This window comes from Volvox carteri (genome assembly GCF_000143455.1).
Source record: "Volvox carteri f. nagariensis unplaced genomic scaffold VOLCAscaffold_63, whole genome shotgun sequence".
Taxonomy (NCBI): domain Eukaryota; kingdom Viridiplantae; phylum Chlorophyta; class Chlorophyceae; order Chlamydomonadales; family Volvocaceae; genus Volvox; species Volvox carteri.
In genome coordinates this window covers 606,231-628,964 of record NW_003307606.1, presented here as the reverse complement: position 1 = coordinate 628,964, position 22,734 = coordinate 606,231, and the positions used below count along the sequence as shown (strand labels likewise).

Here is a 22,734-nt window from a genome sequence, read left to right as displayed (position 1 = left end):
GGGGCTGCGGACTCTTCCCAACCGCTCCGGAGTCCGCACCACCGCCGCCGCGACTGCCGCCATCACCTCGCAACCCCGATGGCGGGGCTGCTGCCTCCGCCGCCGTGCTGCGGGCGGTCCTCCCGCTGACGCTGGCTGCGGCGCCTGTGGCTTGCCGACCTTCCGCCGCCGCGTAAGGCCCTGCAGCACAGGATCCAAAGTCCCGAAGTGGCTTTATCTTTCGAAGGAAGAGCGCATGGACTCCAGAGGGAACACACCAACAGCAGTTCGTTATGTCGGTTACCCTACCTACCGGCCAGGTACCGAAGCGACGAAGTTACCAACCGGTTTGGCAGGGTTATTCCCGACTGGTGACAAGCAAAAGGAGAATCCGAATGATCTCCATAAAGGCTCTTGGGGACAAACGCAGAGGGGGACAAAGCAACTGCCTCCCAGCCACCGACCAGTAGCTTGTCGCCAGGCTTGCAGCGGCATACATAACAGCCAATCCTATAAAAGCCAGTTTTCCAAATGAACCTTTATATTTCTTGTTGCTTTTTACAGGACGCGAACTTCCGCGCGAACATGGTAACAGGGTTCTCTAGCGTATTTTCCATATTATAGCAGCCACAAGATTGTATAGTTTTTTAAATGTTATGCGAACTGCAACATCCTGCCTCTTCTTTTCCCCAGCAGCATGCACACACTCGCCGTCTCCCATCCTCCTCTACCCCTCTTTCCCTTCCTCCCTTAACCGTGCGTACCAGTCGTACTGGCCCCCTCCGCCTCCGCCGCCTCCGGCCCCAGCGGCGCCGCCATCACCGGCCGCCCCACCGCCGCCGCCGCCGCCGCGCCAATCCAGTTGGCGAACTCCTCCACCGTGGCTCCCTCCGCCATCACCGCCAAGCTCAGCACCTCCAGCCGGCCACCCACACCCCCCCGCGAAGAGGCCGCCGACTGCTGCTGAATAAAGTTATGCAGGTTGCGGAAGGAGCCCGGTTCTACCAGCGCCACGGCCGTGCAGACCCCCCCAGCGGCCCCGCCGCCAACGTCAAGCGACTGCACCTCCGCTGCCTCCCTCTGCAGCAGCTGCTCCAGCTCCTGTTGGGATCCCACGGGTACTGATAGCTTGAGCCGCATCCGGGCTCGTTCTATTGGGAACTCCTTTTGCAACAGGGGAAGCGCCTGGGGGCAGGACAGCGGGGGAGGGGGAGGGATTGGGGGATGGGTGGGAGGATGGGCCCCTGGCGGACCCAGGAGGCAGTCGCGGCCACTACTACACCATCACCACCACCAGTAACACCACCGCAGTCGCAATGGCTACCGAGAAAACGAGACAGACATCCCTCCACTCTTCCGCGTAGCCCAATGCTGCCGCCTCTAAAGCCCCCTCCCTCGCTCCCTCGCTCATTCACCACTCTTAAGTGGTAAGCTTTATGTACTTTGCTAACAGTCTGCTGCTCTCGACACCTCTCTCCGCTATCCCGGGCGTGTCCTACGAGGCCGTGCGCTGTCCTGATCTCCCCCACAGGCACAAGTCATGTATTTCCTGCCTGCCCACCCTCGAGCTGTGGACCGCTACCCCCAGACCCCCCTCCATGCAGACCAGCTCCGCAATGCCGCGCACCTCCAGCGCCTGCTGCTTTGCTGACTTCTTGGGGTCCACGTTGAAGTGGATGTCCCGCAGCGCCCGCTCCAACATGGATAGCGTGTACGGCCGGTTGGTGGCGGGGTTGATACACTTCTCCACTAACACCCCGGCCACATCCTTGAACAAGTGTTCGTACTCCAACTTGCGCTCCTTATCAGACACCTGTACAGGCCGTGTACGGAAGGATGCCGTGTACGATACGCATGCACTCGTTCGTAATCCATGGCGCCATGGTAGGGCCGCATTAAAGCTAGCTGCACGCAGTCGGCTTCGTCCTGAAAGGTGTAACCACGTGACTGTTCGTCGGTCGAGTGGGGGGCTATCCAGGAGCCATGCACGAGGCCATGCGCATTTTTACCCGCGCATGTTGTTGTTTAGTGTGCTGCTGTGAGGGAGGTAGCAGTGATGTGGTCCAGAAGGTATATCCTGAGCATACCCCAACTCCCCTCGCACGTCCTGCCTCCCCTCCATCGTCCTCCTCCCTTTCTTCACCCATATCCCTTTCCCTTACCTTTAGGCTCACCCGAGTTGCCAAGTCCTCCACTCCCTTTCCCCCCCTCCCCTCTGCCATTTAAACTCCCTCGTCTTCCCCTTCCCCACCCGCATCCATGCACCCTCCGTTGCCCCGCTCCCCCCCTCCTGGTCCTGGCGGTCCCACCTGCAGCTCCCCTTTGGCGAGAATCTCCAAGCAAATGGCCTTCTGGTCGCTGGTTCCGAAAGCCGCCATCAGCTCCTTGTCCTTGGCCACCACCCCCTTACCCACATTGTGGAAGATGGTGGTGGTCTGAAGCACTTCATCAAGGTCCTTTTCGCTGCGGAAGAGGGAGAGGAGGAGGAGCAAGCGGAGGAACAAATTGGTGTGAGGTAGGTAGGTAGGCAGGTAGGTAGGTGTGCGAGGGAGACCGAAATGCAGTAACACAATCACGGAGAGGGCAGGGGGTTATGATGACGATGGTGGCAAACAAAACCAAGCCGTGTAAAACCAAGCCCCCAATCACCGAATGCAAGCATAGTGCCCCGGGCCAAGGATGGCAAAGGGTGTGTGCGGACTGGGGGAGGGCAGGGGGGAACGGCTCTGTTGGGTTGTGTCTCTTTGGATTGCAGCTCCCGGCCTTCCGGCCGCGTTGGGGGCACGCAGGGAACGCGGGCGCCGGGCAAGGGCCCAAGCGTGGAAAGTGCGCTTGGGCTTGGGCTTGGGCTGGAAAAAGGGGATGATCATTTGCAATGAAACAGCCATCCGCTGATGATGCCCAGAGCACCAACCAAGCCGCGGCGGGAGGTTTGCATGTGGGCAGGTACCAAACCCTGTTAAACCTTGTAGGCCATCGCTGGTCGCCCAAACCCGGGGAGTTCCGTGGACAGGATCTAGCTGTAAGAAGGACGAGCGCTGTGCTGGTTGTTAGGGGGTTGGAGGGGGTGAGGGACGGGTGTGTCTTGGGGGGTTACATTGTGGAGCGGAATTGCATGTTGGAGGGTTGATGATCCTCTCCATTACTCCCTCTAACCCTCCCGCCTTTTGTCCCCATGCCCCAAGTTCGGCATCGTTGCTCACATGCCGCTGCGCCAGTCACCAACTTTGTTCTTATAGCAAGCAATTTCAAATCGTTCGCCGTTCTTTTTTAGTCGTACCACGGCGATGTTGGTCAGGCGCTTTTGACCTGTAACAATGCGTGAACAGGGAGGAAGCGACAAACGGCCAGAGGAAAGGTTGAAAGGCAGGGAAGAACGGTCACGACAATTAAGACATAGGAGTAAGCACATGCTCGCCGCCACGCGGGGCCCGCCAACCCAGGCCTGGAGTGCCATCCGAAATTTAAGCATGGCAACGAGGGAATATAGTTATCTCACGTGGCGATATATGGTGGGACTAATAATGGGTTGCGCGGTGCAAGCGCGTAGCAGTGCAGCATCGGCCGGCAGCTGGCAGCGGGTGTTAGAACCGCCCTTGGCATAAAGCGACACCAGCGCGCCCCCACCTGCATCGCTTTCGTCCTCCTCTCAACAACGACCTAATTACGAGAATCATGTGCTCCTTTGGGTGTTTGATCCTACCTGCCATCTACCATCCACGGACTAGGGCACCTAACTCATTTGGGTTTGCATAGTGATGGGTCAACTCTAAAGTCATAACAAAGGCCAGCTAGGTATCCAACTTAAAAACTTATACTTCTGGTCCTCTTCGGAGGGCAGTTGCCAGAAGCATCTTGCGACAACCAGTTGACCGGCACTAATCGCACGAGCGCGATAAAAGATTGCGAGGTATGTGGCCGCCACACATTAATCCGCTCCATCACCGATGCAGGGCCTTGCCATGCCTTCCGCCGACTCCCATCCCGACACTCACCCACGGGTTGGAATACCCGAGACATAGCTACCTATAACTGTGCAAATTGTGCTGAAAGAGAAGGAGATCTAAATTAAGCACTGTTAAGGTTATATTAACGTAGGAGACAGGCAAGCAGCTCTGCTGGGCGTATGCCTTTTATTACAACCATGGACAGAAGCGAAACGCATACATCATGGAGGTGGAAACAAAATTAACTTGTGGGGCTGACTCTTTGCCCAACCATCCTTCAATGGTGATACAACAAGTGTTGTACGACATGCAACGGAATTTGGCGCCAGGTTACCAGCCCTGAGCTCTCCCTGGCAGTTGTTGACTTCTTTGTGAGCACCTCACCTAATGCTATGATAGTTTGAAGTGCATATACCCACCTTTACTTCAGACCTTTGCTCTCTGAGCAGCTGTCGCCTGGCTCGTATGGAGGCGAATCTCTACCTTTCTTGAGCACGCAAGCCTAAAGCGTGCACGACATGGCTACAGCTGCAGGACTCAACCAGCAGGCAGCACTTGAGCGAGCTTTCGCTTCAAAAAATTATAGTTTCAGCGACGCTGCCCTCACAGTCCGAGCGCAGCAGCTGACACAGCAGCTGCAGATTACCCCGGAATCTTTTGCAAATCAGTATGACAGCTTCGCCCTTATTAGGTACGCGCGTCGGGACAGGCATTTCTGCGGCTTAAACCCACTGATGTTGGGCCGACAGTATTCTGCTGACAGTGGCACAGAGACAACGCCATGGAAGCGAGAGCATTTTTTCCACATGATACCCATGCTCTTCGCATACCGCGCATGCTTACACGTACACCTGCCAAGTAGAGCCCACACTAGTTCGTCTCGCTGACTTCGCAGCGACTGGAGCATGGAGGTAACAGCGCAGCGGCTCAAGGTTGTTGCAGACTACCTGGAGAGTGAGCAGCGCAAGGAGAACTCACGGCCGCGTGGGGCCCCCAGCGGCATGGGCGGCTCTGCCATTAAGGCTGTTCCCCAGGCAGCGAAACCCACATGGGAGGAGTAAGTATGGCGCCAAGCCTTTGATTGCCCAATTGCAATGCTCTCCCCACGTTAGCCATGCGGTGAATGTTTTCATTATCCGTAACCAACACTTGAAACGGCGCGCCAACATTTGAAACGGCGCGCCAACCCTGCCACTGCCTTGGCCCATTCACGTGTGACTGCCTGGGCGACCCTCCTTTCCGCGGTTACTTGAGTTTCCAAAATCCTCCAAAATCTTTCCTCCAACTCCTGTCGCTCTTTCCTCACTCCATATTTCCCCCTTCTGGTTCTTGTCTTTCTGTTAATCCACGCCGCAGCTTGCCCGACAAGTTGGATTATACCACTCCAAGTGCCAAGCGACAGGCATTGGACCCAGCCTCAGTCAACCCGGGGAACGCAACTAAGCCATCGGCGGTAGGCGCGGTGATGGGCACGCCGCAGCCATCAGGGCTACAGTCCCAACAGCAGCGGCGGGGTGCCGGCGGCGGCGCCGGCAGCATCGCGACCACGCCGCTTGCATCTCGGCCGGCAGCGGGCACACCATCGACGCAGCCGCCCAGCGCATTTTCGCTGCGTACTAATGTAAGTAACATTAAGCTCCAAACTCTGCAGGATTAGTCCTTTTGCAACTTCTGCTTCAGACCGCCAGACTGGGGCCTCGTGGTCTTGACACATCGCAGTGTTGTACCGTGTATTTCTTGATGCTGCATTGGTTTGGGTTGAGCGGCAGAGCCAAGGGAAAGGGAGGGAGCCGTAAGGGGTGGGGTTATGTGTTCTGTTGTGGTGTGGGTGGAAGGCTGACCTCCTGGGTATGGTCGTGTGCCACCATCTCCTCCGTGCTGAAAGTACCCTTAGCTCCCAAGCAACATCCACGGATTGCTCATCCCTCAACGTATGGCTCTTCTCTTCATCCGTTATCCCTCATCCGTTCGCCTGGCCGATGGGGCTCTCGCCCACACCCCCATCATTATCCTCAATTGGCACGTTAATTCCCCACCCCACATCCATTTCATGCTGTCCGTGTGTTTAATACAGCAAGGCCAGCTGGTTGCAGTCCTGAACGACAACCTGCCTGGCCCAGCAGCGTATACCCAGCAGCGGGGTTCTGGTGTGGTGGTTCGGCAGCTGGGCCAGCCTCCGCTGGATACGGGGGCCCTGCTGTTCATGATGGAGGTGCTGGAGACGAAGGTACGGAGGTGGGGGGAGGGAGGGATGTGTCAGGATAGGGCAGAAGAGGTACGTGAAGCACAAGTTCTTTCCTCAGGAAGCCAGCAAAATATCTACCACTAACTAACAATTCCTGGCGCATTTACTAACCGTACACCTGTGCGCCATGCCAGAATAGCAGGCCAGCTTCAACACCGAAGGGGGTGACCGTGGTTGCTGCATCCTTTGGCCATCTCTCCCTTTGGTCGCCTCTCCTAACCCGCAATACGCAGGTCCATGCCCTGGATGAGCGCATCATGGACTTTGCAGACGCGCTCACCGCGGCGACACGGCACTTAGCCACAGCCTCGGGCACTGTCGCATTGCAGCCACCGGCAACGGGCACGCCCCGTGGCGCAGCTGCCGCGATTAACACGCCGCTAGGGCTTGCACCGCCGCCGGTGGCATCGGCGGTGGTGGGCACACCGTCGGCTGCGGCACAAGCCGCCGCCACGCCGGGGGCTCTCTTCACGCCAGGCGGCAGCGGTGCCGCTCCGCCCCAGGCTGCAGCCGCCGCGCCTGGCGTGGCCGAGCCGCTGCAGCACTCTGTGGCCGATATGAGCCACCAGCCTGTGTGGGTGGCGGGGCGGGTTTTAGCGGAAACTGAGGGAGCACCCCTAAACTCAGAGAGCTTGTTGCTGGAGGGTTGTCGTGAAGCCAGCGGTGGAGCGCGAGTGCGGCTGGACGTCTCGTGCCTACCAGCCTACAGGTGGGTGGGTGGGTGGGCTGGCTTCCCGGAAAGGTTAAGAGGAGAAAAGCCCGCCCGCTCGGGGCGCCTGTTAGGGGAACAAACGTAACAGGTACGGTGGGAAGTGTAAGGAAAGTAAGGAGACGCGTCCGGGGAAGACACCAACGCGCGCGTTTCTTGACGCGCGTGAAGATTGAGCTTGGGGGGGCCCACGGAGCCCCCAGGATTACACGGGGTGAGAAAGTATAGCTGGGAGCTTTGCGTGCAGCCCTGCGTCCGTTACCCGGGGAGCTGGAAGAGCGCTTCTCAGTCGTTAGGCTGTGCCGCCTACTTGCATCGTACGGGCAGGCTCTTCCCCGGCCAGTCCATCTGCGCCTACGGCCTCAACCCCACGGGAGGCAAGTTCATCGCACAGAAGCTGGTGACGCATGTGCCGCCACCACCACCACCGTCATCAACAATGGTGACGGCGGGGGCCACAGCCGGGCCCAACGGGGCGGCGTCGCGGGAGGGCGGCCTCTCCTTAGTTGTGGCGGCCGGACCCTACTGTCTGTCGGAGGATCTGTCGTACTCGCCACTGGAGGAGCTCCTGTCGTACTGCAATGGTGGGTAGGGCCGGGATAGCGGGGTTGTACGTTAGGGATGGACGGTCCAGGCCTTTCCGTAGCGGCGATGGATTACCGGTTGGGAGTGTGAGACTTGTTGTCGTGCAGCTCTGCTTCCATCGTGTTGTTGCAGTTTATCTCTACTGCACCCCCAGTCCCTCCCTTTCCGCGGCTCCCCCTTCCTTTCCCTGCAGCCCACCCGCCGGATGTGCTACTGCTGCTGGGTCCCTTTGTGGACCAGGAGCACCCTGGACTGTTGGCAGCTGACCGCACCGCTGAGTCGTTCCTACGTGAGGAGGTGGTGAGGAGGCTGGCGGTGTGGAGGGCCGAGCACCCCGCCGCGATGGTGGCTATCATGCCGGCAGTTCGCGACCTTACCGCGATGCCGGTGCTGCCGCAGCCACCCATGACGGCGGTGGCGCAGGCAGTGGGCCCGCCAGACAAGGTGTGTCCGTGTGTGTGTACGTGTTCGTATGTCTGTTCCAACTCGCCTGCCTGCGATGGAAGAAACCTGCCTGTGATAGAAGAAAGCAACGCCTGCGTGTCGTGTTTGTTCGTCCGTTTCTGTGTCTGTCTTGGTGCCAATCTTCAGGCTCCTGACGGAATGAGCCCCTTTCTGGTCTTTCCAGCCAGTCCCATTCCATCCTGCCTTCTCACATTACCACCTCCTCGCCCCTCCTTGCCCCTGCACTGCTGTCCCGGTCATTCATATCTGCACCCTTCCCCGTGCGATCTCCCTCCCAGGCTATTGCCCTCCAGAACCCCGCCACTGTGTCCCTGGGCCCCCTTCTGGTGGGGGCCTGCTCCACGGACCTGCTCAAGGCACTGAGTGCCAGCGAACACAGCCGGATGGCCCCGGGGACGACTGCTGGGGGTGGGGAGAGGTTGCCGGCTCTGGCAAGCCATGTGCTCGGGCAGCGCAGGTGGGTGGATGGAAGGGGCGGGGGGAGGGTGGGTGGACGTCAAGGGGTTGGGGTTGCCTACCTCGAGGTCGACGATCAGGGTGTGAGGGGAACACGGAACAAAGTATGAATATGGGACTCTCCCCTTCCTCTTGTGGTAGCGGAAAGCTGTTACCCGTGTGGATGCAGTGAGCACGATGGGTACCCAGGTGCTGCCCACACGTTGCACGAGAACGCCGTGCACAGTGCCCAGGTTGGCATTACCTCTACACAAGTCAACGAATCCTAACTTTAGGCCTCCAACTTCTTGCTATGAACCCGCGCGGCCGTCCGCTGAACCACCAACCCCTAACACTATCGCCGGGCCAGGGCTCCCCCCATCTGACCCTCATCACCTCCCTGCCCATATCGAACCTGCCACAGCTACTACCCGCTCTACCCGGCCCCACCGGGCACCTGTCTGGACACTAGCCACTACAGCCAGCTACAGTTGCCCGTTGCGCCGGATGTGCTGCTACTACCATCCGATTTGGCGCCGTTCGCAAAGGTACTGACGCCCGCCACGTGGATGGCGGGGGCCCCGCCGGACTTCATGGAGGCTGTCAATCGTACTGGCAGCACTGGTGCAGCAGCGGCAGTGATGAGTACGGCGCCAGTGGTGGTGATTAACCCTGGCCGGTTGTCCCGGGGTAGTGCGGGCGGCACGTTCGCCCACGTGGTGGTGTCGCCTGGGGCTGCGCCGGTGGTGGAGAGGACTCGAGTGGAGGTCAGGCGTGTTTGAGGAAGGGCCCGACCGGGGAAGTCAGGGTATGCTCGCGCGGGGTTGATCCGGTGATGTGAGAAGCAGTGTGGCGGTAATACGGGGTTGGTAATACGGGCGGACGGCTAAAGAAGAGGTTGTAGTAAGAAGGAATCGATATAACATGCGTGCGATTGAATGATTGAATGATTGTATCCGCGTGCCGATACCGGGGAAATCAAGAAGTTTGGCGGCGATTCGCCGTCTCTTGAAGCCGGGAGCCACTTGATTTGGGTTGAGGACAAGGGCAAGAACGATTTCGCTTTGGGGCCTGCTGCCGCACGTGTGTTTTGGGGCGGCAACGGCAGCAGCAGCAGCACGTATTCGGCGCGCGCATTTCTCCTCGACAACTGTTTATGCACACGGAGGACTGGTGGGGAGTGGTGGGTACGTGCGAGGTCAGGATAGCTCAGCACACCTGGTCGCCAGTCGGTCAGTCCAGGCGGCGGTGTAGGGTCCGGCTGCCGGTGGTGATTGCGCCTGCAGGTGCCTTGGGAGTGCGAGTAAGAGTGTTGGAAAAGGTTGACGGCTGGCTGGCTGGCTAGGTGGGCGAGTAATGGATGGATGGATGGATGGATGGATGGACGACATGCGCTGTGCAATATAGACCATCCATCCATGCAATATAGCCTAACGGGCCTTGGGAGAATGAAGGTGACAAAGCTGCGGCGGTGGCAGCTGTCCGGACTCCGTAATTAAGCGCAGTGCAGTGCAGCTGTGGACTGACTTATCAACCGTGTGGAACGTGTTGAGAAGGTTGGGTTTGTTACATGGGCCGTCAGGAAAGAAGGACTGCCAAAAGGTCGAGGCCACACTGCCCGACATTTAGGAGTTACATAGGGCTTTCCTTGGAACGGGGCCAGTTGGCCCGTGTGACGGCCTGCAGCTGGCTCCAGCCAACGTGCTGCCTACTTGTATTCACTGGAGGTGTTCCTACCGCTATGCAAACGACCAGATTAATGCCAACAACACATAGTCGAGCTAAAGCCATCAAGCCCGCATCCTTTAGCATTTGCGCCAGGTCGTCGCTGATCGATGAACATTGGTGTTTGGCTTGGCTGTCGGGTCCTTCTACAGTTGTCATGGCCTTTGCCATTTCATCCCGCATCACTCTACAAGTCGCACGGATCAACCAGCGCCCTGAGCAACAAATCGGGTTAAGGGAAACAGCAGAATTGCGGAATTTTATGGTCAGGTATGTCCCGCGTCTGACTATGGGAGTTGCACCCATACGGGTTCCTGCTGGTCGAGGGAGTTAGGCCTGACTTGGATAGGTCTTAAGGATAAGCCAGGACCATGGCCGAAAGGGACCTACGTGACCCAAGGTGGCAAAAGACATGTAATGCATGTACCTACAAAATACCTACGTTTACAGGGCTGTGGGATGTGGTCGCAAATATATTGGTTGGATGGACAGAGATGGAGGCGGGAAGGCACGGGAGTGCTTAGGAGGGGAAATGGAGGCTAAGAGGCAAGAGGGGAGCAGAAGTAAAGTGGAAAGGTGTGGGGGGAAGTGGGAAGGAGAGTACTGAGCGAGGGTGCGTGTCACGCTGTCTGTGGCCCTTGGCTGCCGGCAGCACCTGCCGTTGCACCCAGCTTGGGCAGGACGGCCGAAAAGACATATTCTCAAAAATCGCCCTTCCTCACTTTATGCTGCTGGGCACTGCCAACGAGCTTACAACAGCGGATGGGGAGCAGGAGCGCTTAGAAACGATGGGATCGCCGCACACACTTCCCTGCTGCTGGAAGAAACTTATCAGAAGACACATGTATGAGGGAAAGCATGATCTAAAGGAATGGTGAAGCTTCCCTTTTGCCGTGCTAAATGGAGCCAATGTCGTATTTGCCATGCCGCCCATGCCTTCCATACGGCCGGCCCAGAGTCTACAGCATCTATGGCTTACGCTTCAGATTCTAGGTATACATGGAAGTAGCAGGGCTGGAATGGGAGAGATGCCGACGGAGCTGTGGTTCGTGTGTCTCGTGACTTCCGGCGTTTGGCTGACAGCATATAGACACCTGAATGCCAGCAGCGTTTTGTGAATCAAGTGTAAATAGGTTAGATAACCAATTTATGAATAGATATATGTATGGGTTTCCACGCGAAACTTGGGAAGTGGGGTATAGGAGTCACGGCTAACTGGTAACTACCGATGAAGGTTTCACGGCATCAATGGACATCGAACGGTGACAACTCAAAGTGTATCAGTTGTTTGATTTCCGTGGAGGCACCATCGTAGGCACAATTTCCGAGCGAGTTATGGTGTCCTTGCAAACGGCTGAACTAGCACAATCCTAAGCATTCTGTTAGGTTCCCTGCAACCTTGACATTTACAAAATCAATCGACAGAATACCTACATAGGTGAGTTTGGAACACTAGTTATGTTCAATTTGCTAAGGTCGATCGGCTTGTTGGACTGCATACCCCCATAGCAATTGCGTCTGCATCTTAGAAGCGTTGGTGTAAACTGTTAACTTGAGGAGCATGGTCTCTTTGAGGGCAGATATTGAAAAGAGGACCACTTCGGCCAGCTATGTCCTTTGCTGCCTTTAAATCCGGTGGATCTCCGCATAAGCGCCTTCCTCTGTAAGCTTCTCACTATCAATTAATGTAATCCCGTGATCAGCGTTATGCGGCCGCAACTTCCCATCCCTCGTGACTATCCAGGGCAGCAGTTGACTCAGGAGCAGCCCCCCAAAACGGCAGATTCATCATATCCTTCAACCACTCCCTGGTGTCCATCCCCTGGTTCTTGCTCCGCCAGCCCTTGAACAGCCTCGTGCGACGGTTGCGCTCCAGCCCACCTAGCACTCTCCGGCGGAGGCAAGCTAAGGTACCACGCGCTTCTACAGCTGTTAAACAGGAGTAGCAATAAGTCCTCACGCGATGCCAGGCAGATGCCTGGTCACGCCGCTTCGGCCGCCAACACGGCTGCTACTGCCGCCCCGCACCTCCTTGATGCTGGTGCTGGGCCTCTTGTTACTGTTACACCCGCAGCCACAGCGGCTTCTGCAGCTACCGGCTTCCTCAGCTGACCATGCTCCGGCGGGGCTGACTTTTGCTGCCGCGTTTCCCATTAAGAAACATGTCTCCCGTGGCACCGGCTTTGCTGGCCGCACCGGCAGCAACTTCTTCAGTGCTGACGGCGTTGTCGACAAGAGCACCGACAACGACGGCGACGCAGACGACACCCGCGGCGGTGCCGGCGGCGACGACTCCACCTGCACTCAGACCTGCTTCACCGGCCTTGCCATCGGCAGCTCCGCAACATGTAAGGCCCACGAGTTCGACCCTGGCATGGTGTACATGTTGACTGACGCGCGCACGCGTCGTGCGGGGCAGTCCTTCTTTGGCGACCGCACCCGGCTTCGTGCCGCCCTCAAGCGCTACCGCGACGGCGGTAACCTAACCGTGGTCACCATCGGCGGCAGCATCACTGCCGGCCAGGGCGCCGTCGACGCACCGTCGTACCCGAAATGGCTGCAGCACGTGTTGGACGCCAACTTGCCCGACAAGAGCCGCGTGCGGGTGCACAACGGTGCGGTGCCGGGTACCAGCAGCCAATACATGTCTTCCTGCCACAACGTACACGTGCCGAAGGAGGCGGACATCATCTTTGTGGAGTACGCCGTGAACGATGACGAGATGCCCATGCCGCACATGAACAATCAGGTGTGCCAGTGTGCTGGTTGCGGATGGGACTCGTGAGCACATGCATCCTTCAGAAACGCCGTTGGAAGTCGTTGGTAGTCATACCCTGGTTAGATCGATCATATTGTTACAGGGAATCGGGATGGTGCTGGGTTTCGGAGCGGGGTTATCGTGTGTGAGGTGTGAGGCGGGTCAGAGGGTTGGCTGGGATGCGGGTGGTGAGGGTTGTCTCCTTGTGGGGTCGAGGGAGGAAAGCAGAGGACGGGTTGTGTTTTCTGTCGTGACGGTGGTGAGTGGGAGGGGGAAAGGACAGACCCGGGAGCTGTCGGGAGGGTTGGGCGCTCAGGGCGGTGGCTTCCTTTGTTGGGACATCCGCACGGTGCGGGTGGAGGCGGAGGAAGAGCTTGACGACAACAAGAGCGCCACTGGCATGCCCACGAACCACCAACCACCAACCCCAACCACCTCTCGCCATGGCAGCTGCCTTCCCTCTCCCCTTCCTCCTCTACCGCCCGCCACACGCTTCCCTCGTGTCCTTCCCCCGTGTCCTTCCGGTATGGAAAAGGTGCGACGGCCGTACGAGAAGTTGCTGCGCAAGCTGCTGGGTTACCCCAACCGGCCCGCCGTGGTGTTGCTCCACGGTTTCTGCTGGTTCCGCATCCCTGTGGAGATGGCGGGTCAGTTTTGGAATAGCGGCGAGCGCCAGCAGTCTGAGTTCGGTCTCTACTACGGGCTGCCCCAGCTGTCCATCAAGGCATGCTGCTACCACCACATGGTGCAAGGTGGGTGTGGCAATGGGGACCAGGTGAAGATTTTAGGAGCAGAAGATCGATGCCGAAGCGGTTTGGAAGTGTGCGCAGGAATCGCGGCGCTGTGTGCGATCGGGATGAGGAACGTGTGTCAAATCAAGGAGGACCGGGGATTACCCGGGCGACGGGTTCGCGCAGAGATTTACGGGTTGGGTCTGGGAAGGGTTGCGGCCTCGGGGGTTTTGAGGTGTCTCGGGTCTGCATGAAACGGCGATGTGGAGTGGTGTCGGGGTGTATTGGATGTGCTTTGCACTCCAGGCCCCCGCGTACTGGATTGGCAGCGATTGGGAGCTGAATGCGGTTCTGATGAGACCGCGCATGGTGTGGCTGGGTGGGGGTAAGGCAGAGCAGATGGAGCGCAGAGGGAAGAGAAATTCACACCCTCGGGAGGAGGCAGACGGGCGCTAGGAACCAGGGGCTGGGTGAAGCGAACGGCCAGACAAAGCGGCCATCTGCTCACCTTACTGCACGTTCTACCACTTGCCACCCAAGTGCTGGCGCTCCACCAACACTGAGCCGTCACCCACCTCGGCTGGCTCGCGGCATCTCCCTTCCCCTTCCCCCCTCGCTTCCCGACAGCCTTCTCGCTCCCCCAGTCCCTGGTTTCACTTCTCCGTTTCCATTTTCCTTTTTCTAACACCCCACCGATCTCCTCTCCACCTCCCCAATTTTTCTCGATTCCCAAACACCACCAAACACCACTCGACACTTGTCGTCGCCAACCAGGCAAGAAGGGCTTTCAGGTGAAGCGCCCGCGTGCCGACACCAACGGCCGTATCCAGCACGAGAACGGTATCGACCTGCAACTGAAGGACATGGCCTTTTACTACGACGTCGTCCACCCGGATGGCCACACGGGCCACAGGGTCATGGCCGAGGTGGCGGGACAGCTCATACTGGACGTGTGGGCGGATGTGAGTGTGGTGCCGTGGCATGGGCGGGGGTGGGTGGGGTGGCGGCAGTGGCAGGAGGAGGAAGTAAGGGGGTTGTAACACCTGGGGTGCTGATGGAGCGGGCTTAAGGTGGTTGGGAAAGCGTGTTGGGAAGGCGTGTTCGTGGCGTGTTGGGAAGGCGGGGGTCGAGTTTGGTTCTTTGGTGCAGCCAAGGGCCCAGGAGCGCTGCGGCGTTTGGGAGTACCAGATCAACCAGGGGGTGGGTGGAAGGGTTTCCCGCGTTTATAAACCCCAGCGGTTTGGTGTACTTTTGACGTCGCCGTCGTCGGGTTGAATCTTTGCTTCCTGTCTCTTATGATCTCCCCCTTGCTCTGCTACTGCTACCTGTTCCTCAGGTCGCCGCTGGCTATGAGCCCAGCGCTGAGGACCTGAGTGTGTTGAACGCATTACTGCCGGCCCCCATGCTGCCCGATAACCTGGAGTCCGCGGCGGACAAGTGTTTCATTGGGCCAGCCTTCCAGAACACGGTGGGTGGGAAACATGGGGCGTGAGATGGGTTGGATGGGGGTTGTGTGGGTTGCGGCTGCGGGGTTGGGGAGCTGCTTCTCAGTAGGTAGGCCAGGGAGAAGGGAAAGGCACGACAGAAGAGGGGATGCTGTGCCGGGGCTTCCGTTTGTTACCGGCCCTGCTCCTGACCTTCCTCCTTATTATCATCAATAACATCTTCCTTCGCGTCCCCGCTTGGCAGGGAAGCCCTTAGTCCTGATTGATTTTGGTTGCTTTGTCAACGCCGGCCGCTTGTGTTTGCGGCCGCAAATGTTGTCGTTAATTGTTGTTCCTGATGTTCCGACGGTTTTTCTTGTCGTGATGGCAGATGATCGAGACGGACGGCTTTGAGTGGGTTAACGAGGGCAAGTCGGCGCATCTGCCCAAATGGGGCTATGTGGGGGATGCGCCTGACAAGTACATCAAGTTTAAGATCAACACACAGAGTACCGGTGCCGATAAGAATGCACAGGTGAGTCTGTTGGGTAGCGGTATATGCCCTAGGGGGCCTTGGGGTGGGAGTGAGAGGGCCGTGAGGCTGGGGGAAGAGCGGGTGGGTCGAGCTGCTCTGCTGGGCGCTGAGATCTGAGGCCTTTGGCGAGTTTCGGCCTCGGTCCCTCCGCTTCCGCCTCCGATAACCTGTCATTCTTTCTATCTTTTCCTATCCTTTTCCCTCCATCTGCGCTTCCTCTCGCTCGGGGTAGAAATGCGCTGTGGTGAAACCCATTCATTCCATCTGGCAGCGGCTGGCCGGCGGTCGTTGGTTGACGTTCGTTCCCCCGACCGCGAACTGGCCTTGATGTGACAGCTGCCTAAACAGAGACCCGTACAACAGCGCTCACAGACACACACGAACACAGACATCGTTCGCATCTTGCTCTCTTCGTTGACCTTTCTTTCTCCGAATGGTGGTCGTCATGTCGGCCTCACTCACACTAACATCCACCTTGCACAACCTGACGCACGAGTTACAACACCCAGCACATATCTGTTATTGCGCCTCCCCTACACGACGAAGTTTTCTCTTCATCCCTCAGCCCCGGGGGTCCCCCTCCCTCTCTGCTTCATTCGCCATTGGTTCGCCCCACCCCCCCTATCCACACGCAAGGGCATGTACACCGACGTCTGCTGATTTACCCTTCAGTAATGTTTTGGCACGCACATGCACATACAAATGCACATGCACGCAACCCTCGGCGGATTCCTGGCCCCTTAGACTCCCGCAGCCTCGTAGCACCGACACGGACCCCGAAAACCTGTCGGCGGCCAAGCCCGCCTAAAAACGCCATGACCCTAAACCCCGCAGCTGGGCCCTAGGAGCGCCTAATAATGGACCCTTGGCGCCGCGTATGCAGGTGACTGTGGAGCTGGGCTACCTGCGCTCCTATGAGAACATGGGTCGTGCGGCGGTGCAGTGTGAGACCGGGTGTAGCTGCACCCCCTGGATCCTGGACGGCCACCACGACCCCCGCACCAGCCAGACCTTCCTGCACGCCTTCAAGGCCACTCAGGCGGAGGAGTGCGTCATCTCGGTGCGCATTGTGAAGGTGAGTGATACATACATACATACATACAAGCGTACATACAAGCGTACATACATAGACAGGGCCCGCAGTGGCGGGGGGGTCCGGGGTCGGGGGGATCAGAGGGGGGGAATGCTAGGGTGTACAAGGCCGAAAAGGCGGGTGGGAGCTTTCTGATTTGATGTGTGCATTTTTCCAAGAGATGGTTTAAGAGCTCCCGACTCAGCCTATGATACCGAGCCGTTTGTAACGCGAGCTCTTGTGCCTTCCGTATGCATCGATGAAGGACTCCCCTCGACCGCAGTCGTTGTGAACCCCCTTCTCCCGCAACAACCGCATTCCGTAGGAAACCACAAGCGGCAAGCACAAGGTCAAGATTACGGGTGCAATGGTTTCGGAAGATCCCGACGCACGCGCGTTCCAGAACTGGGCTGCCTTCGACTGGGTGTCCGTCGCCTCGTCCAAGGATCCCAAGGGTGTGTTTGAGATCAGCAACACGGCGCGTAGGGCCCTCGTGGAGCGCCACGCCGCCTCCTCAGCGGACATCATGAGGAGGTACCACCAGGCCCTGGAGGCTGGAGCTGCCGCCGCAACCGTAGGAGGCGCGGATAATTTCGGAGTCACTGCCGGCGGGGAGCTGAGCGCCGCAGAGGCGGCGGAGCTCTTGGACTAGGGCGATGTTGGCAGTGGCGGCGGCCGCCGCATTGCACGAGGGGCCCCGCGGACTTGCTTGTTGGGAGCAGGGGAGCTAAAACGCGGTCACTGGCGCAGTGTTGGTAGGTGAAAAGTGCGTTGTTTAAAGAAACTGAACGACGTGAAAGAAGCAGGCGAAAAGGATGGGAGCTAGGCGCGATTTTACCTCAGATGTGTGTAGGATTGATTACAACTGAGCCGCGGAGAACTGCGAAGGGAAGGCGGGAAGCGTTTTTGGAGTGGGGACCAGCGTGAGCGCCAGGGACAAAGGGCTGTTATCGTGAGGTAGGGCGTAAGAGGGTACTGCGGAGTGGAGGTACCGTGCTCATGGCAACAGCACTGGAGTGCCGCCTTAGGGAGCTTGTGCGGTCCAGGGACCCCGCGTAGCTGCTGGGCTAATTACCAGGCTGTCTGGCCGTCAGGCTGAATAGTGGCGTACGTTGGTTGGATGTGCATACGTTGTCGTTTAACGTAACAGCACTGCTGCGGTTGTGTATAATGGCATGTTTAGCCTTAACCACCACAAGACGCATTCCGGACCATTGCATGGCGACGACGCCCTACCTACGAGATCCTCGTCATGGGGATTTCAATTCGTCAATTTTATCGTTCAGAATCCAGCCTCATATTCTGCAACCAATCCTTTCCTCTTATGCCGCTATGTCCTTGGTGCTGTGAATTGGGGTATTGCTACGGTATCATTCATTTTGTGCGACTCACGACTTCCCTTCGTTTGGCGGCCATCCTTGGTTGAGCACGTGGTGGCGAGTTCGCCCTAGTTGCCACTTGCGCATTGCCCGTTTTACAGACCTGATCAGCTGACCCGACCAGTGGTCGCAGTCCACCGGCAAGTGGTGTGGGTCGCTGAAGGCGGCATGGGAATCTACGGCTGTGGTGGGGTGGTAACGGGGGTTGTGACAGTTGCGGGCTAGGGAGTAGCTGGTTCATGATGCTTCTGGGGAGGCAAGATTTCCGGTACAGGGGAGGTGCTGAGTCGGGGATGGATGCTCGGCGGCTTGAGATTTGGGGGATGGACGAGGTGGGCGGCGGGATGGAGAGGGTCGCTCATTTGGGTTGATGTGGGTGGGCCCCGAGACCTGGTAAGACCCGGCATGATTTTGACATCAACATGTTTTAATAATTCTGGATGCGGTGGGCTTCTTTGGGGGAGGAGCGGGGTGTGCGACGCGACGTGGTTTTGACATGTGCTGTGATCCTGGTGTGACGTGATGAATGTTGCAGTAGGGCAAGTACTGCTGAACGTACTGGTTGTCAGGCAGTGAAGGCAGTGAACCATTTTGTAAGGACGTACAGGCTGTTTGCAGCGTGCGAAGTTTCGGAAGGATAACCAAGGTTTCCCGCAAACATTGCAGTTGTACGCAAAGTGGTTTCGGAGGACAGTACTGGAGCGGTCGGCATGGGGTTAGAAGCTGCGGGTGTAAGGAAAGAGGGTACTGGTCGAGTTCGTTTGCGTGCGCACGTTGGCCAAGAGAGGGGGCCTGTACGCTGGGTCGTCGTAGTGGACTGCCGAGCCATTGTGAGGGGCCCACATACGTTTGCGGTAGGCCTGTTTCGGTGATCCCCCCGGCACGGCCACGGCAATGTTAATTGCCCCTCTGGGAACGTAGAGTGTAACAACATAGATCTTCGTTGAAAACTGTTATATATTTGAGTTGAAAGGACATTGTGTATGTATATGTGGTGCTTACACGAAGGCGCTTTGGTTGCAGCCGTTTGGGAGGGGTTCGCATGTCGCAAGGGGCATAGCCCCACAATAGATTGGCGTTTCACTTTGCGTTTGTTTAGTGCTGCAACGGCTGAATGGTGTCATGGCAGACGCGTCGGAATGTTCTGTTCTGTTTATGTTACAAACTCACAAGGCCCAGACGAGCCAGGAGGCCCATGGACCGCGAGTTCTAGCGTCGCCTGAAGAAGGAAGAAACAAAAAAGGGAAAGAAAAGAAAAAGGGTTTGTGAACCCCCTTTGCGAGAGAAAACAGTAAGCGACTTTTTTTCAGGCTTGTGCTCGGCTATCGGCGTGTGTCGCTTCGTCTAGATGTTGTGTACGACTATCTCCATGACAGACCCCGTGTTAGGCACGGGCTCGATATGAGCCTAGCGTACACCTAGGGGTTGAGGAGCCCTTCCCGCAGGTCGTTGTAGGCGGGATACCCCTAGCAACACATGAAACCCATCTTTTACTCCATTATTATTGCCACAAACCCTACACCAGCACTCTTGGTGTGGCTGACCGCTAACCTCCCCAGTACGACTGGTCGGTGCGAATTTCAGATGACCGTAATTCAAACAAGAATTACTCTCGCTCAGTTGAACAGACAAACCAGGGACGCAGGTTCAAGCCTTATACAGACAAAGCCCTATGTCATACGCAGCTATGGACTTCCGCAGCAGTGCGGTGTTCGAACGACGAACTCGACCAACAGTAGTCGCAAGCCGTCGGACGAACTAAAAACCGACAGTCAGGTCACGGAGCCGCAAGCTTTGCAGAAAGCTTACAGTAAACAACACTAAACAACACACGATTTTCCGGTATCCTCCCTAACCCAGAGAGATGCTTCAGAGACGTGCATTGCAGCTCGACCATGTGATTCTCTAGAAACCTTTCGAAGTAGCAGGATGGCCCATGCATGTTGGGTGGTCGTTCAACGACCTGGAGGATAAACTGCGGTCCACAAACCTGGACGCCATATGACAGAATGGATCTATTTTGCACTTTAAAACACTTGAGCGCTATATTAGGCAGATACAGTTCCTTCCTACTGAGGTTGGCTATCAGGGCATGTGTGGCTCCCCTTGAACAGAGTCGAAAGGTTCCCCCAGCCTACCGTTTGCTTTCACGTGCACGCTCACTCTCCTGTAACAGGCCCTCAAGAGTCTTCAGCATGGCGCCGTGTATACCGTACTCCTTAAGTATCAGACAAAGCAGGCGATTTGGAACACGATTAAAAGCTTTCTCAAAATCAACCTGACAGACAAAGAGCGGGAATGTATTGTCAGGGCCATTCCTGTGCCGGTCAGTAAGGTGCCAGAGCAAGAGTAGGTTGTGTATGGTGCCTACCTTGGCCTGGAAACCACCCTGCAACAGGAACTGGCAACCTCACCCCATTTGCTCAACCGGCGCTCCAAAACATGAGCATAACACTTCGCCAGGGCGCCACCCACCGCAAGACCACGATACTTGCTCTTATTGTACAAATCGCCTTTGGTGTCAAGCAAGGCACTTCAAACTGGCTAGGGTAGCCCTTCGTACTATGCATGTGTTTAAAAAGCCCATGAACGAAGGGGGCAATAAAATTCATGGAGTGCCTGTCCACCTCTCTCCTGGCGTACTTATAGCATTGCACAGGTAGCCCACCAGATTTGTTGTTGCAGAGAGATTTAATCGCAATACCACCTCCTTGAGGGTGATTGGTGAGTTCAGCTCTGCAGCTGACTCCACACGTTGCCCCCCCACACCCATAGTGACATCCCAACCCCGACCATCGCCACTAGGCAATGCCATTAATGAAGCTCATGATAGCCTCTGTATCCTTATCCCTAGAACTAGTCATGCCATGGTTAATTAAGTTGCTGAAGTACCCTCTCCAACTGTCAACAACCACCACAGGATACTCCCCCTGACTGGACGAGTTAATTAACTGCCCAAAAGCCCTTACGACTACTACCGTAGTTATGCAAGAGCTCTTCAAAATTTGTCACCCGATAGGTCTCTCGCGCTTCTCTGAGCAACCGCTGATATTTCATACAAAACCGATAGAACTCCAATTTTGCCATCTGGTCATCTGAGCATAGCTTCAGCCTGCATCAGTGCTTTGTGCGACAATTTAGCCAAGCCAGCTTCTGCACATCTTCTCTCATCCACCAGGGGGTGTCACTCTGTTCACAAGTGCATGCTTGTGCGCGCCTCCTACCCTATTACCTGTTGATGCCACAGCAATACCTAAAATCTCCAAACTAGTCACTTTGGTGAAAAGTGAAGGCGAGGATATGTAGAGATCAGCTAGATGCTTTTAATCTCCGCATAAGAGAGAGAAGTGGGCTCCCTTTCCAGGTCCCCACAAACACGGCCATTCAGAATCCTTACTTCCAATCCTCTGCAGAAATCCGCCAGCGCCCTGCCAAACCCATTGCTCACAATGTCTTTGCTATGTCTGTCAGGATTGTTGCGGATCATTTCTGAACTACCCACATGCATTTAAGCAATTCTTTCAAGTTTGGTGTCAGCATCCTGGTCCAGCACTTCATGTAGCCTGGCAACTCTAGGATTAAGTTCCCCAAAAACGAGAAGCTCATTGTTAGGCGATTCATAACATTCAATGAGCGACTTCAGGCACCCAATCACCTTCTTTGTTGGGTCGGTTCCTTATCACCATCCCGGGGTTCGGTAGAGCTGTGGGCTTGCTGGTGCGGTGTAGCAGGCACCTATAACATATTGTGTTCGTTAAGCTCGAGAAATCGACCACTGATCCATAGCCAAACACTGTCCATGGCCTTCAGGGCCTTGGAAACACCAAGCAGGTGCTATCCTGTGGTTTACCCCAAAAGCCACTTCCCCATAGTGTTATATCTAACCAGACCACAACTGGATGGTGGCGTCGGAAGACACCGATTGGAAGGGTTTTGTCCGCTTAAATAGCGGGGATGCAGCCATCCCATGATTCGTACAGCCAGTTCCGAGATGGCGCGGTCCAGTCCCGGAATGGTGTACCGTTGATCCATGCTTCCAATCGATGACGGGGCTCCGCGAGCCAGGGACCAGCGTCCCAGTCGTAGCCTGCGCTATGACCCCCGCCCATACTTCTGCAAGTATGGACTTCCGCCTGAGGCGGCGTTTACTTGTAGGCATCCATGAGAGCGTCCCCCTCGCCGTCTGACCCAGAGGCCGGAGCCATAAAGATCTGACAGAAAGGCGGCAAAATAGGCAGTTGGAATTAGGCAGTTAGTTCCCGCGAACTTGTCCAGCAACCGCGCCAAGCGAGAAAGGAAAACTTAGACAGAAAATGTATCAGTTTAGGACCAGATTTAAGAAGCGACATACAACACATAGCGAGCAGTACCAGGAGTGATAAACAACTCAGATCCTTGTGGCAGCAGTTCCAGTAAAACCTCGTCACCCAACAAATGCATTTCAGTCATGACAAGTACGTCATACTGTGTGGCTATAGCTGTAACAACCCATTATTCTCCAGCTTACACGTTTTCACGCCTCTGACATTCCACTGTGCAATGTGTTGCGGTGCTGCTTCCTAGTTCGCGCCTCTCTACACACCTTCCATTTGCGCCTCGGGCATGGTGCCATGTGCGGGCCCACCACCCGCTCCCACAGCCCTGCCTGCTCCACTGCAGAACGTGCATGCTGTTCGTGTTCATGAAGCTTATGTCTACCCCATTTCCCATCAGACCCGCATGTTCTGCTCATGAAGCTGGGTGCA

General features: G+C 56.8%; 2 protein-coding genes across 2 annotated transcripts; one reads left to right on the top strand and one right to left on the bottom strand.

Annotated features, from left to right (window-relative positions):
- Positions 1-729: 729 nt before the first annotated feature.
- Positions 730-4,147, bottom strand: VOLCADRAFT_83724 (uncharacterized protein; the record flags this gene model as incomplete). Its single annotated transcript, XM_002956606.1, has 5 exons — positions 3,975-4,147; positions 3,183-3,288; positions 2,289-2,442; positions 1,607-1,792; positions 730-1,164 (listed from the first exon to the last, which is right to left on the bottom strand). Exons 1-5 carry the CDS (start codon positions 3,997-3,999, stop codon positions 730-732), a joined length of 906 nt encoding a protein of 301 aa, XP_002956652.1. The 5' UTR covers positions 4,000-4,147.
- Positions 4,148-4,327: 180 nt separating this feature from the next.
- Positions 4,328-17,262, top strand: VOLCADRAFT_107349 (uncharacterized protein; the record flags this gene model as incomplete). Its single annotated transcript, XM_002956654.1, has 16 exons — positions 4,328-4,617; positions 4,822-4,983; positions 5,283-5,547; positions 6,001-6,153; positions 6,405-6,880; positions 7,208-7,464; positions 7,659-7,909; positions 8,209-8,387; positions 8,790-9,132; positions 12,165-12,839; positions 13,384-13,600; positions 14,354-14,541; positions 14,916-15,047; positions 15,395-15,538; positions 16,422-16,613; positions 16,936-17,262. The coding sequence occupies exons 1-16, from the start codon at positions 4,445-4,447 to the stop codon at positions 17,260-17,262; spliced, it is 4,134 nt and encodes a 1,377-aa protein (XP_002956700.1). The 5' UTR covers positions 4,328-4,444.
- Between the last annotated feature and the right edge of the window lie 5,472 nt (positions 17,263-22,734).